The sequence below is a fragment of the Aplysia californica genome, unplaced genomic scaffold (assembly GCF_000002075.1).
Source record: "Aplysia californica isolate F4 #8 unplaced genomic scaffold, AplCal3.0 scaffold01142, whole genome shotgun sequence".
Classification (NCBI taxonomy): domain Eukaryota; kingdom Metazoa; phylum Mollusca; class Gastropoda; order Aplysiida; family Aplysiidae; genus Aplysia; species Aplysia californica.
The window spans coordinates 139,754-158,525 of NW_004798412.1; the positions used below are offsets into that span (position 1 = coordinate 139,754).

An 18,772-nucleotide genomic window follows, 5' to 3' on the forward strand; every position below is an offset into this window, starting at 1 on the left:
GAGCATATCTGGGTAGCAAAGGATCCCAAAGGATGAACAATGTACCTGTGTATTTGACTGTTTATGAAGATATAATCATAATATCTCCTTGTTTGTTGTAAGAATGTTCCTGAAAGTCCTTTCGTATGACCATTTCAGCTCTCCGATATTGAGGAGGAAGAGAGGAGGTTATTGCAGCTGAAACGAAGGGCTGAAGAAAGGTATAGAATGAAGGCTGAAATGGATGAATAAGTCTTTTATTTAGACCTGCATATGGTTTATAAGGACATAAAGTATGATATTGTGACAAGTGATTCATATGTATCGGGTGTCTTAAAAAAAGAGGATTCTCTTAAATGGCAATAACTCGTTCATCTTTGAACTGATTTTAATAAAACTTGGCAAATAAAATTCAACCATGTGGACATTACATTAGTCAGTATGAAAAAAATGTATCCATTTGTTAGAAAATTATCGCGCTAAAAAAATTTAAACCAAATTGTGCTGAAATGCAAAACTTTGCAACTTTTTATTAGTGAACCGTATTGATCTATATCAAATCCTTGTGCATTGAAGAACAAATAATGTAACATTGATAATTTTATTGCTAAATTAACTCAAGGACGGTGTTTGCTATTTAAATCTCCAGGGGCAGACCATTTCTTTCCCTACAAGCTTCAATACGCCACTGACTGACAATTTTGAATAGCCCTGTAGCATGTTTCTAGGTTGAATCTTTGGGCATCCTGTTCAACATTGAGTTTCAACTGTTTGATTGTTTGTGGGTTGCTCTGTCTGCCAAAATCTGAAGGGGTTCAAGTTGGGGAGGATATGGTAACCATTCATCTGTAAATTTTCGTTCTCCAACTTGTCTGGCACCATATCAGGGCCACTTTTGATGTGGGTTTTGGTCTCATCTTACTGGAACCAGGCCTGTACAGCATAATTCAGTCTCCCCAAACTTCGACAAAACTTTCTCGGCATGTTTAGATATCCATCTGAGGTGACTGTAGTGGTTTTACTGTCCTTGTCCTGAAACAAGAATGGGCTGACCATGCCACTGTAGCTGAATGCTTATAAGAGGTAAAAATTCGCATTTGACCCAATTTTGGCTGAAATTTAAAAAAACTTGATATATTTCTCAAACGCTTTGATTGATTATGTTATATTAACAAACGTGACATCCTCAGGGTTGAATTTTATTCATTTTAATTTTGTTGAAATTAGTGTAGACTTGACTGAGTTATTATTACCCTTTAAGTGGGTCCTTTTTTCAGACATCTTGTACCTTAGTTTTATAAGTACATAAAGTATGTGATGTGACTATAGTGCCGTCAAAAATTCATTGCACAATTTAACCTCAAATATCTCTTTAATGGCTGGATCAATGTCAACCATACTTTGCACAGCAGAATGTTTCAATTTGTCTGAACATAATATTTTTCTTCAACACTTGCGGCTAAAATAAAATACTTTTCTTCATAAATTTATATCAAATAGGCCTACTACACATCTCTGTCAGGCAAAAAATGGTATTGTTCACAGCACATCCCGCTTCTAACACACATTTTGCACATGCATATGGCCTACGTCACAGCTCAACAATGACACTTTTTAGCTGCAAAATTTGTAATAAGAAATGAATTTTGTTGTGAACACATTTTTGCACTAAAGGTTCTCAAAACATGCATTAAATAAGCATAATGCCACTCTTAGAAAAAAATGACGGACTTTCTTTTAAAAGCAGTATTGCCCCAGCTGCCCACTGCAAACCTTTTAAAATGTGAATAAAACCACCCTCTTGGATTTTTTATAAGTATTTATTAAGGAATTTTTCTAGAATACAGCTGACAGGCTAGGTGTTGACAAAAATATTGATCTGTTAAGACAAATTGGTACGGGTCATTGTGCAAAAGCTGGAGAGTCTATGTATGATAGTTAAGGAAATATTTGACTATAAGTTACACCATGAATTTTTGTCAGCACTATAGATCATAAGTGTACCTGTGTTTGAGCCATGTCTGAGAGAAAATAGATTTTATATCTTGAGTAGTGTATTTATAGTTCAAAAGTGTTATTGAAACTTTATTGTCAAAACTAGATTTGTCACATTTACATTGTGTTTTTTGTTCTAATAACATGTATCTTATCTTCGTTTTCTTTTTTCCAAGGCATTTAGCTTACCATTTTGTTCTTGTGCAATGTGCACTTTTATCAGTTGAGTTTAGTAAACAGACTTTCATAAGCATAAAAATTGCCTTTATTTTCACTGAGCTCTGGAAAGTGGTGAAAATTAAAGTCTCTGAAAACCCCCCCCCTCATATTTTTATTTGCTGTTTTTTTTTCAGACGCAAGCGAGAAGATGAAGAGTTGGAGCTACGCCTACAAGAACTGCAACAGCAGAAAAGAGACGAAGCACAGAATAAGGTGTGAGGGCTTTGTGTTGTGTTTCTAGTGGCTTGTCTAAAATTTTGGACACTGATTAAATGAAAAAAGGATTTTCCCTTTCTCAGTTTTGCAAGTAGTTCTTAAAACTCAAATTTACTGTGTTGTGGATCATTGTTTAGACGACTTTTCATTAGAAATTCCTTGTCAGTGAAAAAAAGATTAAAAAATTAAAGATTAAAGAATTTTTTCCTTTTCAGTGTTTTCACTTTTAAGAGTTGTTATAAGTTGTTCATTTTTAGTACATGTACATTAATTGGTATCCCGTCGCCACTGGGACCAATGTTGTGCGCCACTAGATGGTTTGCTCAATCCCGTCAACAGTCCATATATGTGCAATCTTTAAACACTGCTAAAGATGTTTTGCTTTGTTTCTCAAATGATATATTTTTTTGTGTGCAATCGTTGTTCTTACTTAGTGTATGCAATTCACCTGTGTTTTTGGTCAGAGGGTGCCACTGGTAGTTCTACTTGTTTTCTCTTTCTCTGTTATTCCTATGTATGAGTCTTACTTTTTCCTAGCACTGAATGACTTGCTATGTTGGCGGGTGCTCTCTTGTGGTTTGCTCCTTCTTTCCTTTCAAACATCTATCGTCCTTATCTCTCCCCCTACTTTTTTGTGTTTGTTACCCTCTTGTAAAACATCTATTCTTCGGCACTTACATTTCCTAATTGTTTTGCAAGTGCTGTAAAACTCACTAAAACTAAAAAAGAAGTATTTTTTTTTATTCAATGAAGGAAAAAAGTCTCTGTCAGAAATGTTTAGGACATTTTTAGTATTTCAAATTGTGGAGCAAATTAACCTGCAATACGCAAGACACACAGGGCCCTGAGACAGGAAACGTGGCCAACCCCACTGACGCTACAAGAGAAGCTATACGGGCCGCCAGATGAACTGAGCAGGACGGCCCAATTTATGACAGATACCAGACTTCAAGTGTGATGCGATCGAGAAGAAGAAGAAGAAGAAGAAGAACCTGCAATACAAATTTTTGTTTTCGGACATGATGCTGCTGCGATCTTGTTTCTAACAATGACAAGTATCTCTCCCATTTTCACTCTTTTATTAGTTCTGTTCTGGTGATTATTTTTTATTAGGAAGGAATTTTTTTACTGTGCTGATGCGAGTTGAAAAGTGCTTTCAGGAAGAAAAAGCAGGAAAAAAAAAAAATCTTGTCAGTGTGTAGTCTTGAGTGTTCTAGTAATAATAATAATAATAATAATGATAAATAAATAGCATTTGTATAGTGCATACCCCCACTCAACAGCAAGCTCAATCCGTTTTATACTATATTATTACCCCTGCAGACCGTAGAACACTCAGAAACATTCTCAGCTTCCCGGGAAGCATACAGTGCGAGCTGCTGATTAAGCGCTCAAACACTAACAAACTGACAAGATCTTTCGCTGTCTATAGATTGGTACCCATTCCCACCTGGGTGAAGTGAGGAAAATTAGTGTAAAGTGCCTTTCCCAAGGACACAACGTTGGGCCCCGTACAGGATTTGAACTCTCGACCTTACGGTTGCAAGTCATATTCCCCTGCTGTAAGCAATCCCCAACTTGTATCAGCACAATAAAAAAAGTTTGCACACGAATCATAATCATTAAAATAGAAAAGAGTTATGATTTAAATAAAAGGCCTTTTTTCTTCCCTTTTTATGTTCTAGGAACAAGAACCACCTAACTCTGATCTTGAGGGTCGGCGAAGAAAGTTGGAAGAGATGCGTCAGACCCTGGGCTCTGACCGCTCCTTTTTTTCTACATCTCATGACTCATCTTTAGAAAATGACTCACCGAACACCTCTGCGGACATTCCTGACGTATTTGCTCTGTCCGGGAGTGGGCGACCACTCACAGCCCCCAAATCGAACACCATAGAGAAGATGGAGAACAATGGCTGCACTAGCAGTCCGGGCCAGCCGCTACGCCAGCAGCAGCATGCCAAGAAACGCTCGGGCTCATGGGGCGACCTGCCCAAGAACGACTCTCAGCTCACGGCTGGCACTAGCCTGGCCCTCTCTCAGCGCCTGGAGAGGATTTCCTCTCAGGGTGATGGGCGAGCGGATGCTGTGGGAGGTGGCAGCAGAGGAAGTGGGAGCAGTATCTCTGATCGTGCCAGTGTGGGAAGCGTGGGCAAAGAAAGTGGACGCAGCTTATCTAGAGAGGACAAGTTGAGTGATTTGGATCAGAATATGGATAGGTATGGGTTGATGACTCTTGTCTGTGTGCCAAACCCTTTGAAAGAGTTTATCTACTAAAAGATTGCCTCTTTTAAGGAAGAAGAATACTTGACTCTTCAAAAGAAGCAGAATACTGAAATACTTTGAAGACAAAGTACAGCAAAACCTCAGTTTAACATACTCCATTCTAACCCAAGATTTTTAACATCTTGGCTGAAGTATGTATTAGCCAAAACAAAATGGTGGTGACGGGAGATTATGGAGTAACATTTATTCACTCTCTACCAGGGGTGGGGGGCACACCTATTGATATCTGATGGAAAAAAACAGTTCATTTTAATCTCTCCGTTTTTTTTTTTTGGGGGGGGGGGGGGCTGTTTTGATGGGGGGGGGGTTTTCATTTCAATCCCAAGTGGCAGACATACCCGCATGAGGAAATGAATGTGGTGGGGATTGAGATCATGCCGATGATGTCGATCAATCAAAATGCTGACCTTGCATCAGGGACATAACTACTGGGTTTCTTTTTTGCTGAACCGACTGGTGGGTAGGAGATTGGAGTAGTGGGAAGAAAAGAATTTTGAAGCATGGGCGTGGGTGCATGTATGTGTGTGTTTGTGTGTGTTGAGGGGGTGGGGTTGGTGGAATGTAAGCATCCACTGACAAATGTATTTGCAAAGTACTCTCTCTCTTACTGTAGCTAATTACCTCAGATTTCTAAATATGGTAATACTATAACTTTTTGTCATTTTTCTTTATTCTCACAATGTACACTGTACATTATAGAGGAACGTTTGATCACTTAAGTCCCTAGAAAACTGCACGTTACAACAAAAAGTTCCTGCACTCAGGTACATTTAACTCACTGGAGACTGGGGCTTTCTCGGGTCTATATACGCTGAATACTGGCGTTTTTGGGGGCTTTTCAATATTTCAAACAACACCCTTCCCAAAGACATACAACCTCCATTTTTACTAGGGCTGGAGTCTGCTCGATTAATCGAAGGCTTGCGAGCAAACGGACGGCTCGTGCCAGAGGCTTGCGAGCGGGCTTGAGTCTTGCCCCCTACCGGAGTTGCTACTCGTAGACGGCGGACGGGCTTACTGATTTGTGTCGTGACGTCACAAACTTTTGTTTACTGAGCGCGCGATACTTCTGCTGACAAGCCCTAAAAAACCCTCACACTTCCAGCGATGGCTCTGTTTGGGGAGGGGAGGGGGTGGTATGGCTGGGAAAGTGAGAGGTGTTGGCCACCCCGCGCTTTCCGTAGAACCCACCCCTCCCCTTACGCCTCCTGGTTTGACAGGGTTTTATTTGTCTTGTTTTTTTGGTGTTTTTTTTGGTTCAGTTTTTTGTTGATTAAAAAAAAAAAATTATTTGGGGGGAAGGATTATGTTTTGCTTTATTGATTTTCTGGGCGTAATTCGACATCATAATTAATATTTGTATTGTAGAACATGCACAATACATACATAATATCAGTTACAGTGCAGCAAGATGTTTTTTAAAAAGTTATAGGCCTACAATGTAATTAACACTGTGATATAATTTACCTTAACAATGATTTTCTGATAGGGAAGCAGTCAAATCAAAAGTTGTTTACATTGTTCAGAAACAAAATCACGATTGTCATCCCCTCCCCAATGCATTAACTTGTTCTAAGTGTCGGGGTGGGAGTGGAAGTGCAGTTTAGGCGAGTGATTAAATTACAAGCCACGGGATGCTAATAATACTGATTTATTTTGTCAGTTAAAAATTGTTTGTAAGTCCCACCTTTATTCTGCGTCCTAAATAGTTTAGCATACCGCGACCCCAGTGCTTTCTTGTCGTATCTCCATTTTTAATACCAGTGAAAACAGCTCATAACAAAATGTGAGCCTACGAAGATGTCACATTTTCACCGTTAAAGCACTGAGGTCGCGAACGGTCTGCACTAGACTATTACAGCCCTCTTCGCCTTGCAGCAAAACCAGCGCTGCCTCTCGCTTCCTCCACGTCCAGAGTTCAGAGTTCACGCCGCGAGCGGGGTGTATTACCGGTAGATCTTGCGTCTCGGTGCAGACGAGCGGTGTTTGCCCCACGAGCCGTGTTTGCCCGACGAGCGGTGTTGTACTGACGAGCGGTGTTGTTTTGCCAGGGCGGTAGTTGGACCCAAAGCAGATTTATTGACAGGAGAGCAAGCCCTTAGCACAAAGCAATACGAGACGCAAAGCAGGTCTTGGGACCAAGTGCTTTGCTTTGCTGTGATTTGAGTCTTGTCTGCCGTCCGCTGCTCGTATGTCTTCGAATAATCGAACAGACTAGTTTGTGGCGCAGTGACACTGTGCGCGGGGTCTCTCTGCCCCCCCCCCCCTCCTCTCTTTCTGACGTTACGGGTTTCGCGGATTGCTAGCAGGGAGGGGAAGGAAGAGGGGGTCAGACACGAGTGGCTTCGCGGATTGCAATTTGGTGTGTGTACTTGAAGCTTAGGCTGGTGATTTGATTTGATGATTTGACCTAGTGATTTGAGGCTTGTGACTTGAACTAGGGTCTTGCGAGCGCGAGCGTGTTTGCTACCGGGGTACAGCCCTAATTTTTACACTCATAACAGATTTAAACATGCCCAATACGACACGAAAAACAGAAAGGCAATATCTTGTATAGTTTTTTAGAAATGATTTTTTGAAAATGTGCTAAAATTTGTAGCTCGCTAAAAAATTTTGACGTATCGTCTTATGTAAAAAAAAAACCAACAATACCCCCCAAAATTAGTCTTGTGTGTGTCTTTTATTAGGTTTTGTGTTTCAAAATGAATAATAAGTCCAAACTCATGAATAGGCAGGTAATCGATATATGTCTAATCCACTTCAGTGTGAAAAAAAAAAACATGGCTCCAGACAAAGCGGAATTTTGCCTAGTCTAGATCTAGAACATTCGCTATCAGAATCAGTGCTCTGATGCTCATTTACATTGAAATCAGGATCCCCATGGTCTAAAATGTCATAAACAGAATTTTCTGAACTGCCAAAGTCGTGGAAACATTTGAAAATGTTTGCTTTTCGTGCTACCAAGTGGGTGGTTGGCGGGTGCTGTGCTGTGGTTTGCTCCTTCTTTCCTATCATAGATCTATCGTCCTGATCTCTCTTCCTTCTTTTTTTGTGTTTGTTACTCTCTTGCAACACCTAATCTTCGACCTTATTGTGTTGCAAGTGCCGTAAAACCTAAAACTAAACGTGCCGCCATCGTACTGACAAAGTGTTGCGAGAACAGACACCAGTCAGAGAAACAAAAGTAGGGCCTCACTGTGACTGACTTTCCTTCCCGGTCGATAACTCAAAAAGTGGCCAGCCAATTCCGGTGAAACTTCGCACGAAATGAGACAAAGGTCGGCTGCACGGTAAGAGATGGTTCAAGCAGCTTCGCGCACATACTTTGCCGAGGAGAAAACGCGAAACTTGTGCTCACAGGGGGTGCGTGAATGGCCTCTCGGGGAAATATTGGTGCTCGCAAATGTTGCGTGAACCGTCTCCTGTGAGTTAAGACATAGCTTTTAAAGAGCAGAAATACTAAATGGGACTCAAAACTTTAGAAATGTAAGTTATCAGCTGTGTAAGCTGTTTACAGTACTTTCACATTATTTGAATATTCAGAAAGTTGGAGTGAAGGAGAGTTTGTTTACAGTTTTCAAATAATTATATCTCAGGTTCAAAGGATTTTTACATAGACTGCTGTAGGATTGACATGATTCTGTGTAAGATGTAGTACTGTGCATTTAAAAGAAATGCAAATCAGGGTTCCTAGTTTTTCTTTTCTCATCACGTGCAGCTGTCTAACATTAATAACATCCTCTTAGCATTGAGCCCTAGTAGTCGCTCAGTGCCACTTTGTCTTTAGAAAAACATTAGGCTGTAGAAGTACCAGAGCCAGGAGTAAGGGAAACGTTAGACTGACAAGATGTTAGAAAATTCTTGCCCTTGTGTGTTGTTGGTGACAGCCTAGGCCATTGAGAGAATTGAAAAGAAATCTCTTTGTTTAAAACTAAAAACAACCAAGTCTACCTTCCTAATCCTTTCAGACTCTCTCTCTTGTCTGAAATCTTTAGAGCGCTCTGACACCTCCGACAACAGAATTTTGAAACTTATCATTAAACTGCATTTTCTACATCAGTCTGGAAAAACTATTACAATAGCTTGGCTTCCAAGCCATGTAGGCATTGATGGCAACGAAGCCGTTGACCAATTTGCCAAAGAATCTCTAAAACTACCTGAAAACAAAAATAGTAAAATCCCTTTCTCTGACATGAAACCGAAAGTAAAAGAACACATCACATCCTCCTGGTCCCAAAGTTGAAATCAACAAATACACAACAAACTCCATTACGTTCAACTGAAACTTACGCCCAGGAAACCATTTTCTCTACCACGAAGGGAAAAAGTAATTTTTACCCGACTAAAAATAGGACACACGCACGTCACGCACAAACATTTGCTCGAAGGAGAGGAAGCTCCTTTTTGCGTGGCGTGCAACACAGATTTCACAGTTCGGCACATCCTAATGGAATGTGTCGACTTTAATTATGTCCGTGATAAATATTTTTAATGTAAAGATATTAAGACCCTTTTTAACATCATAGAACCTAGAAGAATTTTAAGTTTTATAAAAGAAATTGGACTGTTTAATAAAATGTGAAAATATATAGTTGTCGTTGTCGGTGTATATATACATACACTGAGATTTGTATTGTATGTACAAATGTAAATAAGCCTTTTCCATATTTACAAAAAAAATTTTTTATAAATGTTTGTTCGTCTTTTTAGCATAATAGAAATAGTGTGATCGTTTGCGGTTGCGAGCTCCGAAAGACTCTTTATTAAAAACACGTCTGATTTTGTAGCGGTGAAACCTGATGGCGCTTAAATGACCAAAATTGTGCCGTAAAACATCTACCCAATCAATCAATCAAACTTTCTGGCTGTTTTGACATCTGGAGGTTTTCCACTGATCTCCTTATCCCTTGATTCTCTCAACATCAAAACGGTTCTAATCTTGCCTGCTTTGTAGATCTCCATGATTGACGTGAGAGGTAGTTAAAGCGCACCTCTATGTCTGTACAGGGATGACGTGTTAATGGTACGGGGTAGCCCCAGCCACTTCCTGATGTAGCTGTTACACTTTCTTTCGATCATCTCAACTCTTGACAGAGCAACTTCATACATTGTCAGTGGCCACGCCAATTCTACCAGAATTGAAAATACTCTATTCAATACAGTGGAACTCGGATTCAACAAGGTCGCTGGGCCTGACTTAAAATCTCGTTGAATCCGAGTGTTTGTTATAGTAAACATGAAGTTTTGTGTAGAAATTACAGGCACCGAAGAAGTAATGTATAAAGAGAAGTAACAAGTGGTGCCTGAAATGCCTGCATATTATGAGCTGTGCCAAAAAAAAGAGACAGATTCGTTCTAATGCACGTCTGTGTAATCTCTATTGTTTGCCTAAAAGTTGTGTTGCTGTGTAGAGCCTAGCCTAGCATACGGCAACTTTAGATTCCGTAGACCAGCGCACAATTCATTAGGAAGATCTACGTCAAGACACTCACTCAGTTGTAAAATGGTGCGACCAAAATGAAGCAGTCATCAATCCTTCAAAGGCGCAGGTACTTTGGTGTTCCCTCAACAACAGGATTGTCCAAGACATAACTCCACCAATCACTTGCAACTATGGGATTATCGACAGACAGTCAGAGCTGAAGTATCTGGGAATCGTCTTCGACAGGTCGTTGTCCTTCAACAAGCATGTGAATCATGTGGTAACAAAGGCCAAACGAGGTGTTGGTGCAATCAAGACCATGGCGGCCGCTCTGATTCCGCAAAGAGTGCTCTTCCTGATGTTGCAGCTGGTCGTCCTGTCTGTCATTGATTACGGATTGGGCTGTCTCACGCTGTCCGACACACAGATCGCAAAGCTGGATCGAGTGCAGAATGAGGCAATGAGAGCAGTGCTGGGCTGCACCAAGGACACTCCAATATTGTGCATGCGCTACTTGCTAGGTTTAAGTGGCATCAGAGTACGCCAAAAGATAGCTCAGGCAAAGATGTATCTCAGTGTAAGGGGCAAGAAGGATCATCCACTTCACAAAGCACTTCATGACAACAGGAGAGTCAGAATCAAGAGAGGAAAATCTTGGATGGCGGAAGCAGAGGATTCCCTGAGAACAATCTGTGTACCTGAGAGCCTACCACTAGGCGAAGAATGGGAGCAGGTGGCCGGAGAATACAGGGACCTCACCAGGGTCAAAATAAGCATGGGCAGAGACAGAAGAAATGTTGCGGCTGCCATCAACGAGAGCGATATCAACGAGATTGTTGACACAAACTCAAAAGCAGGGGATCCTATAATTTATACAGATGGTTCAGTGAAAAGAGATAGCCAGAGAAGTGGATGGGGATTTGTTGCATTCGCCAACAATAAAATCATACACAGTGCATCTGGAGCCTGCAGCAGGGCTACATCAAGTATGCGAATGGAAATTGAAGCCATCACGAAAGCACTTGATTGGATGACTCAAGATCGCCCCCACACAACCCATGCTGTTCTTATCACTGATTCCATGTGTACCCTCAGAAGGATCGAAAAAGGTTTCGTGAGAACGGAATGGATTCAAGCTATTGAACCAACGCCTGTACGATCGTTCACATGGATTTTCTGCCCTGGCCATGCAGGTGTTAGGGGAAATGAAAAAGCCGACAGATTGGCTGGTGAGGCCACCTTAGTTGACAATATGGTTCAACCAGATAGGGTCGAGATCCTGAAATATCTTTCTCGCCAACTGATTGAGGAGGAAGATAGGGAGGCAGAGGCCAGTGCTGCCGTGGAGAAGATGATGCTTTTGGGAATAAAAAAAGGAAGCGGAAAATCTGGCATCCTTGCAGGAAAGAACAGAAGAACGTTCAACCAGATGTGCACTGGCACAATCAGTAGAAGGACCCTCAGCAACATTTTGGAGAGAGCAACGGAGCATCAATGGACATGTCCGGAGTGCAGGGATGTTGCTTCCTGAAACAAGAACAAGAACAAGAACGTCAAGACTAGCTTATCTTTGTAATAATGACCAGTGCCGGGGGGGGGGGGGGGGGGGGGCGGGGTGAGAAGATTGAAGATTTTGACGCGTTTGTATCTGCGACGTTACACGTCCGGATCGATGGTGCCCTTCCCCCGACATGCACACACAGTTACACATGTGCAGGCCACCCATCCGACCCCGACATACTCGTGCCAACAACGCATGTGTAGGTATGAAAGAAGGCCGCTGATTGGTTGCATGCAATCAGCTAAGTGAATAATGGTTTATGATGCAGGTGCAATGGATGGTTTCAGGGAATAGATAAAAGTTCGTTGTGGGAGAAAAATGAGCGAAGCTACGTCTGCAGGGGCTGTTCACCCTGGAAGCGATGTCGTTGAATCCAAGCTTGCTGTTTTAAGTGCTCGTTGAATCCGGGTTATTTATATTGATTTTAAAGAAGAAAAAAAAAGGGGAATCCATCTTCTCTCGTTGAATCCGAGCTCGTTGAATCCGAGCTCGTTGAATCCGAGCTCGTTGAATCCGAGTTCCACTGTATAAAAAATATAGAGTAGTTTTGTAATTGGAATGTGGTTGCCTTAGGGCAAGGAGGCCCTGCGAAGTAGGAAAAATAGTTACATACGTAAAAATCGGTTGTACTGCAGGTGGAAAAACACCTGTCAACTACTCCTTAGACCTAGCTGGGGAAGGCAGAGAAGAAGAAGAAGAAAACTGCAGATTTTTATACGATTGCATGTAAACCGCAATCTAAACCGCTGACGAAATATGTTCACTAATTTACTGGCTGACTGCTTAATTAAAAAATTTGAGAATTAACTTTTTTTTTGGTTACCCCCCGGGGCAGTGCCACTGACTGTAGTGTCTTTAGGCCATTCCCAAAGGGGGGACATTTCTTGTTCAAGCACATTAGAATTGTAAATGGGCTGATTCATGTCATGCTCATAACTGTGCCTGATCTACAACAGAGAACTGCTGCTTTTTCTTTCTTAATCCTTACTATTGTCATTTTCCTCTACTTCTTTTGTATGTTTGTCACTCTCTTGTGACTTGCTATTTCCGGGGTGCCTTGATAGTCGAAGCTGACCTTGTGCTGTTGAAGCTAGAAAGCTGAGCAGAATAAGTCTGATTCCCTGTAAAGACTTCTCTGTTGACACCCACCCCTTGGCGCTCATATGACCTTATGCAGTTTGCAAGCGCCGTAAAACCCTCTACTATAAAAAATCAAAACGAAAAACCCCCCTTTTTTTTCAGGATCGGTGCCAATACCGGGTACCAAATTGGAACAGATTACATAAACAAGTTAATGTTATTCAGATTAATATTTTTATTATTTGTTCATTCAATTACAATTGAACAATATTTACAGGTTCCAGCCTGAAAAAGAGAAACAGAATAAAAGTCTGACGCTACTCATCACTGGCAGCAAACTGGGTAGCGGTCATTTGGCCACAGACACTGTAGTGGACACTATCCTCCAGCAGACACAAGTCCAAGCTGATGACTCCGAGCCAGACATTGTGAAGAGTACAAAGTCCCAACAGCGCACGCCGCCAACTACCCTGCAACCCCCTGTGGCGCCCCCTCGGAGAAAGAAATCCAGAAATCTGGTAAGATTTCATTTTTGAAGATTTTTTATAAAATTATTTTTTAAAAACCCCTACAAAATGCAATCAAACGTCCATCTACTGTATGCAATCTTGAAACATCTAACTTCTGCACCACAGATGTCGGTGTGGTCTCATTTGCTCTCTAATGATACTCATGCATGTATATATAACAAGGAAGAAAAGACCTGCTGCAATGCTATACAGTCAAACCTGTGTAAAACGGCCACCCATTGTCAAGGAGAAAAGTGTCTGTATAACACAGGTGGCCATCTTAGTACTCTTAGGCAGGATTGACCAAAATGAAGAAAGCAAATTATTTTCTTCTGAGGTCCAAACCGGAGCTGATCTCAGACTTTAGACTGCCGTAAGGCTAATTCAAAAGGGTTTTTGGTTTCTTTTGGAAAAGAGGGGTGGGTGGTGTAAGAAAGGTTTTTTGTGTTGTGTGGGTTTGTTTTTTGGCAAGCTTTCTTTTTGTTGCTGATTTTTGTGCAAAGGTAAAATCAACAAAATATTATGTAAGTAAGACGATGAAGACCGAGTCCCATTGTAAAGCAAGTTCACGTCAACGTCCATTGTTACTTTGTCACAGATTTTGTAAGGGGGCTCACATGGTCTAGAGGTTAAGGTGTTCGCCTCTCATTCTCATTCAAAGGTCCTGGGTTCGAATCCGTGTAGCGACGGAAAGATTTTCTTCTCTAAAATTGTTTCCTTTCACCTCCTTTCCTGTTCTCAAGCAATATTCTGTTGTCTGCTTTCGTCTCCACTTTTTGACCCCACCCCGTCCCCTCCTATGCCCCCTCCTCTGGGCTCCTGACTCTTTCTGCAGCCTTTCCACTGCTTCCACTTGGCTCCTTTTTACTGTTGTCTTTCAGCCACTCCCCTGATCTTATGATAGGAAAGATCTAAACTTACCCTTTTCGGACAAGGGCGAAAAATCTCGGAGATCCTGTGTGCAAGTTGCGCTCTTTACAGATCCCTTGGTGGTCGATAAGAGTAGGCTTCGGCCGCCACCTGGGCAAAATTCAAAATTTACTACCTTCTGAAAATGTTTAAGTGTATCCTGCGCGCTCATATGACCTTATGTAGTTGTCAGCGCTGTAAAACACTTACCAAGAAACCCCAAAAAACCAAAATAGATTAGGTAAACAAAACAGTGACCAGTCACCTCACACACATTTTGTGCATGAGTTGTGGGCGGGGCTTATAGGTTATGACAGATCACGCCTCCCTCACCAGCAGTTGAAAATTTATTGTTAGGCCTACCCATTGGTCAACTTGGGTAAACATTCACCGGGGGGGGGGGCTAACAATAACGACAGGTGAATGAATTATGACGGGCCGTCCACAACGTGAGGGGCCGATTAAAAATTTATGACAAAGCATCGGGCAATGAGTGACCACGCCTGGCTGCTTGAGGAAGGCAAATTTTACAGTGGATTGAGAAAATAAGGTGGCCATGGCCGCGTTGGCCAGGTGACCGTTTTACACAGTTAATTTATATATAGAAAAAATGCAAGGGGGGAAATGGAAAGTGGGCGTTTGCACAGGTGGCCGTATTATATAGGTGGGCGTCATGGTAGGTTGGACTGTAGTTCTCTCCATGCTTTTACCTTCTGCAGCAGAATTTGTCTTGAGTTCCTAAGGCTGCCTAAATGTGTGTGTGTGTGTGCGTGTGTTTGTGTGTGTGCTTGCGCGGATGTGTGTTCATGTGTACATGCTTTTCATTTATGAAGATGGTTTATTTTGATCATTCTTACCTTAATTCACTATCTGACCATTTATTAGTCAAGGTGCATTTCTTAAATCTTTTGTTCCTTTTATTATTTTCTCTCATGTATTTCTTGAAAAGAAAAATGAATTTATTTGTTTATATTGTTTAAAACACATGTTCAGAGACTCTGAAAAGTATGACTGAACAGCAATTGCAATGTTTATGATGGCTGGTTTCACCATGAAGGAAATAGGAAATTGAGATTTTAAAAAATAATTACACTCTCTTTGATTCCTGAGGGGGAATTTGGTTTACAATGGCATAATGCATATGTACAGTACATAAATATGCATGCATACTTATACACACAATTAATATACATATATAGAATCTTTTATCAGAGTTACTAAATCCATAAAGTCACACCAATACAGATGAATTTTTAAACATGCCATTGGTAGTCGTCTCTGTGCAGTGCCTTGTTTTTTAGCTAGGGCTGTTGTGTTTTGTTCAAGGACACTCTACAGTGACCATCCACCGATATGCCATTTGACCGTTTTTTTGCTCCAAGTGACTGAAAGACACTCCATCATCTTCCTGGAAATGGTTAATGCAGCTGTCTTTTCCCATTCAGGCCCAGCTTCCCGGTCCATCTGCCACTGATCTGCCGGAACCACCGTCTCCAATGTTTGGGAGGAGAGAACCCCCATCACCCTGTCTTGGAATGAAGAATCGAGAAAACGCTTTAGACCTCAAGACGGTCATGGAGGGTAGCAGACATATCCATGCTCAAGTAGGTGCCGACTGCACATTGGCCTTGTGCTGTTTCAGGTTCTTGTGTTGCTGGGCTTTGATCTTGCCTTGTTTTAGGTGCTGGGCTTTGACCTTGCCTTGTTTTAGGTGCTGGGCTTTGATCTTGCCTTGTTTTAGGTGCTGGGCGTTGATCTTTTAAAATCTTTTGCTGTTTTACGTGCTGTGCTTTGATCTTGTGATGTGCATTGATCTTGTGCTGTTTTAGATGCAGCGCATTGATCTTGTTCTAATTTAATCGGTCCTACCTCTTTTTCTTTTAGTCTGGAGGAAAAGTATCCCCAGGCTTTGTCTACTTCCTGAATGGATAATAATACAAATTAAGGCTAGAGAAGATCATTTGCTGGTGTCACAGAAACCTTTAAAGATCACTGACTAAAAAAAAATATTAATGGGAAAGAGTGGGGGTGCACATGGCAAGCATGAAAAAGTATCTGTTCGATGCTGTATTGGTTGAAAAAAAAATCACCTTTATGATTTATGGCATTTGATTAAAAGGTTTTACTTTACGATACTGCTGATTAAACTATAAACTAAAAGTCATGTCTTGTTGCAAATGTAGGAAAAACATGTCTTATCTAAATAATGTCTGTATGTTCCTTTAATATAGAGATTAATATCAAACTTAACATTAAGATGTGTGATAGTTCACTTGAATGTAGCCTTTAAAAAAGTTGATATGACCCCCCGTTCGCATAAACTGGTTTTCATTTCAGTGGCGGAATGTTTGATTCATTTTCTTTAGATGTGTTTCCGAAATGATCTAGCCGTTGTATTATTCTTTATGTAAAGTAACTTTTATTTCTTTGATTTGTACTTCATGCTTCTGTTTCACTTTTCAATACGGTAAGAATGAAAAAAAATACTGCTTGAAACCTTAATGGAAAAGTAACGGCTGTGAGATTAATGTGTTCATGCATCGATGCCTTTTTCTGTAAAGCTATTCCATACTCCTTGTGGAGGGTTGGAGGATGCTACTGGCAGGTTTTTCTTCTTTACTTTCCTTTTGTTGTTTCTGTCTCTTTGTTTTATTTTTCACCTATAGTGTCTGCTTTCCCCTAAATGAAAGACCAAATTATGCTCATTTCTTTGTAATGAATTTACAGATTCAACTTGGGACTTGAATTCTGACCTACATAATTAATTCTCTGGCTTCTATGGTATACAAATTTATTTGTACCACCGAAAGGTGCTATACGGTCATCGGTGCTTCCAATCTTCCATATTTTTACGGAAATCCGTATTTTCTGACAGTTCCGTACTTGCTCCCCCATCATCATCATCAACTCCATCCATAAAACCGTGAGATAGCGAAGGGCTACGGAAATTCCGGGGCAAAGGATTCGTACTCGCCATCGTCGCCATCGTATTGTCTTGTATAAGTAAGTTACGGATATTTATGGTAATTCTCACGGCGCACGAAATCAGCCAAAAACGAGCCTTTTAGTTGCACCGCAGCTCGCGCTGTCCAGAGATGATTAATCGCCCCGCCCGGTACCTGTTGACCTTTTTTATTGGGGTCATTTTACCTCATCGCACCGTTATAAACTGGGATGCGTTCTCGATAAAATTGTCTCATTTACTACCTCAATTGCGGGTGCCGTTAGACCCACCAAGTAGTTTTAATTTATAGACTTTAGCAACACCATTTCTCCTCCTCTTAAAGAAAGTCCCAGTCTTCTACGTTTTATACCAGGTGTTCTACACGTGTCTGTTTGCTGCCTGTGTAACACGCTTTTCTTATTTCAAACTGAGGTTAAATAATCATTTAATGCGACGAAACGGTGCTTTGAATTTTTTTGGGATTAGTATGTGCGTGTTCATTAACAAATCCTGTTTCAAGTGTGTAAATTTCAGTACTACCGAGGTGTGGTTGTTCAGTTACATCGGATTATTATGTTGGGCCTGCGAATTTACTAACGTTATTGCCGTATAAAACGAAGACCTTAAAATGGAGCACAACCCTGAAAGTCATGTCTCCCCTTTAAACAGTCTGTGTAGAGTGTGCTTAAGACTGAACATTACAAGGAAGCAGAGAAAATCCTTTAAAAAGCCGTATTTGTGTTTGGAAATAGCCAGTGATCTCGTCTTTGTGTTTGAGTGGAATTATGTGTTTGAAATGCTATAAAACAATCCTTGGCGCTAAATGTCGAAATAGTGCAGTGTTCCTTCAAACAATAAGACTCTTTTGACAGCAGTCAACACATTTGGTGTGCTTAGAGTGAAGACTGATGCAAAAACGTGCACAGTCTGTGAACAGAAAAAAATCTGCTCTCTTGGATGTGCCACAGTAAAGCAACGTGACCCCCAGTCTCACTACAGCAGTCAAGAAACATACACAAACCAAGCTAGTCCTAGCACCAACATTTCTGAGACAGACACAACCTCACAAGGAACATGTACCCGTGCTCTCAGCACACTCAACACAAAAAAACGACCCGCACACAGTACAAGTCAGAATTGCCACACCAACCATCAGTCTGTTGTCCCTGTCAGTGACCAACACATAGATGTACAACATGCAGAGACAATGATTCAGGACATGTGTGTATATATAATAATAAAACCTATAGAGCCTACTCAATAATTCATGTGGAGTTAAGTGAGGGAAATGTGTGGATATTTACGGCAAAGTGATGCATAGATCAACCAATTTGAGGTTACAGGAACTGCGGTAGCAGTGAAATTTGGTGAGTAGATACCCTTAAGTACTGTCAAACCTGTGTAAGACGGTCACCCATTGTAAAGGAGAAAAGTGGCCGTATAAGACAGGTGGCCGTCTTAGGCAGGACTGATCAAGATGAAGAAAACAAACCATTCCCATCTGAGGTCCCTATCGAAAGTAGCCGCATTGTTGTTGTTTTTGTTGTTGTTGATGGTGGTGGTGGTGGTTTGTACATTTGTATTTTGTTTGTAATTTTTATTTTGTTTCTGATTTTGCACCAGGGTGACAATAAAACGAAATGTATCAGACGA

General features: G+C 41.1%; 1 protein-coding gene across 1 annotated transcript in view; it reads left to right on the forward strand.

Annotated features, from left to right (window-relative positions):
* Positions 1-18,772, forward strand: part of LOC101846394 (WD repeat-containing protein 44) — a gene marked incomplete at its 3' end in the record, with an annotated part of 72,846 nt that overhangs the window by 26,492 nt on the left and 27,582 nt on the right. Inside the window, 5 exon segments of the mRNA XM_013090102.2 lie at positions 139-200; positions 2,328-2,406; positions 4,095-4,627; positions 13,035-13,275; positions 15,621-15,779. Of these exon segments, the coding sequence (XP_012945556.1) occupies positions 139-200; positions 2,328-2,406; positions 4,095-4,627; positions 13,035-13,275; positions 15,621-15,779 (1,074 nt within the window).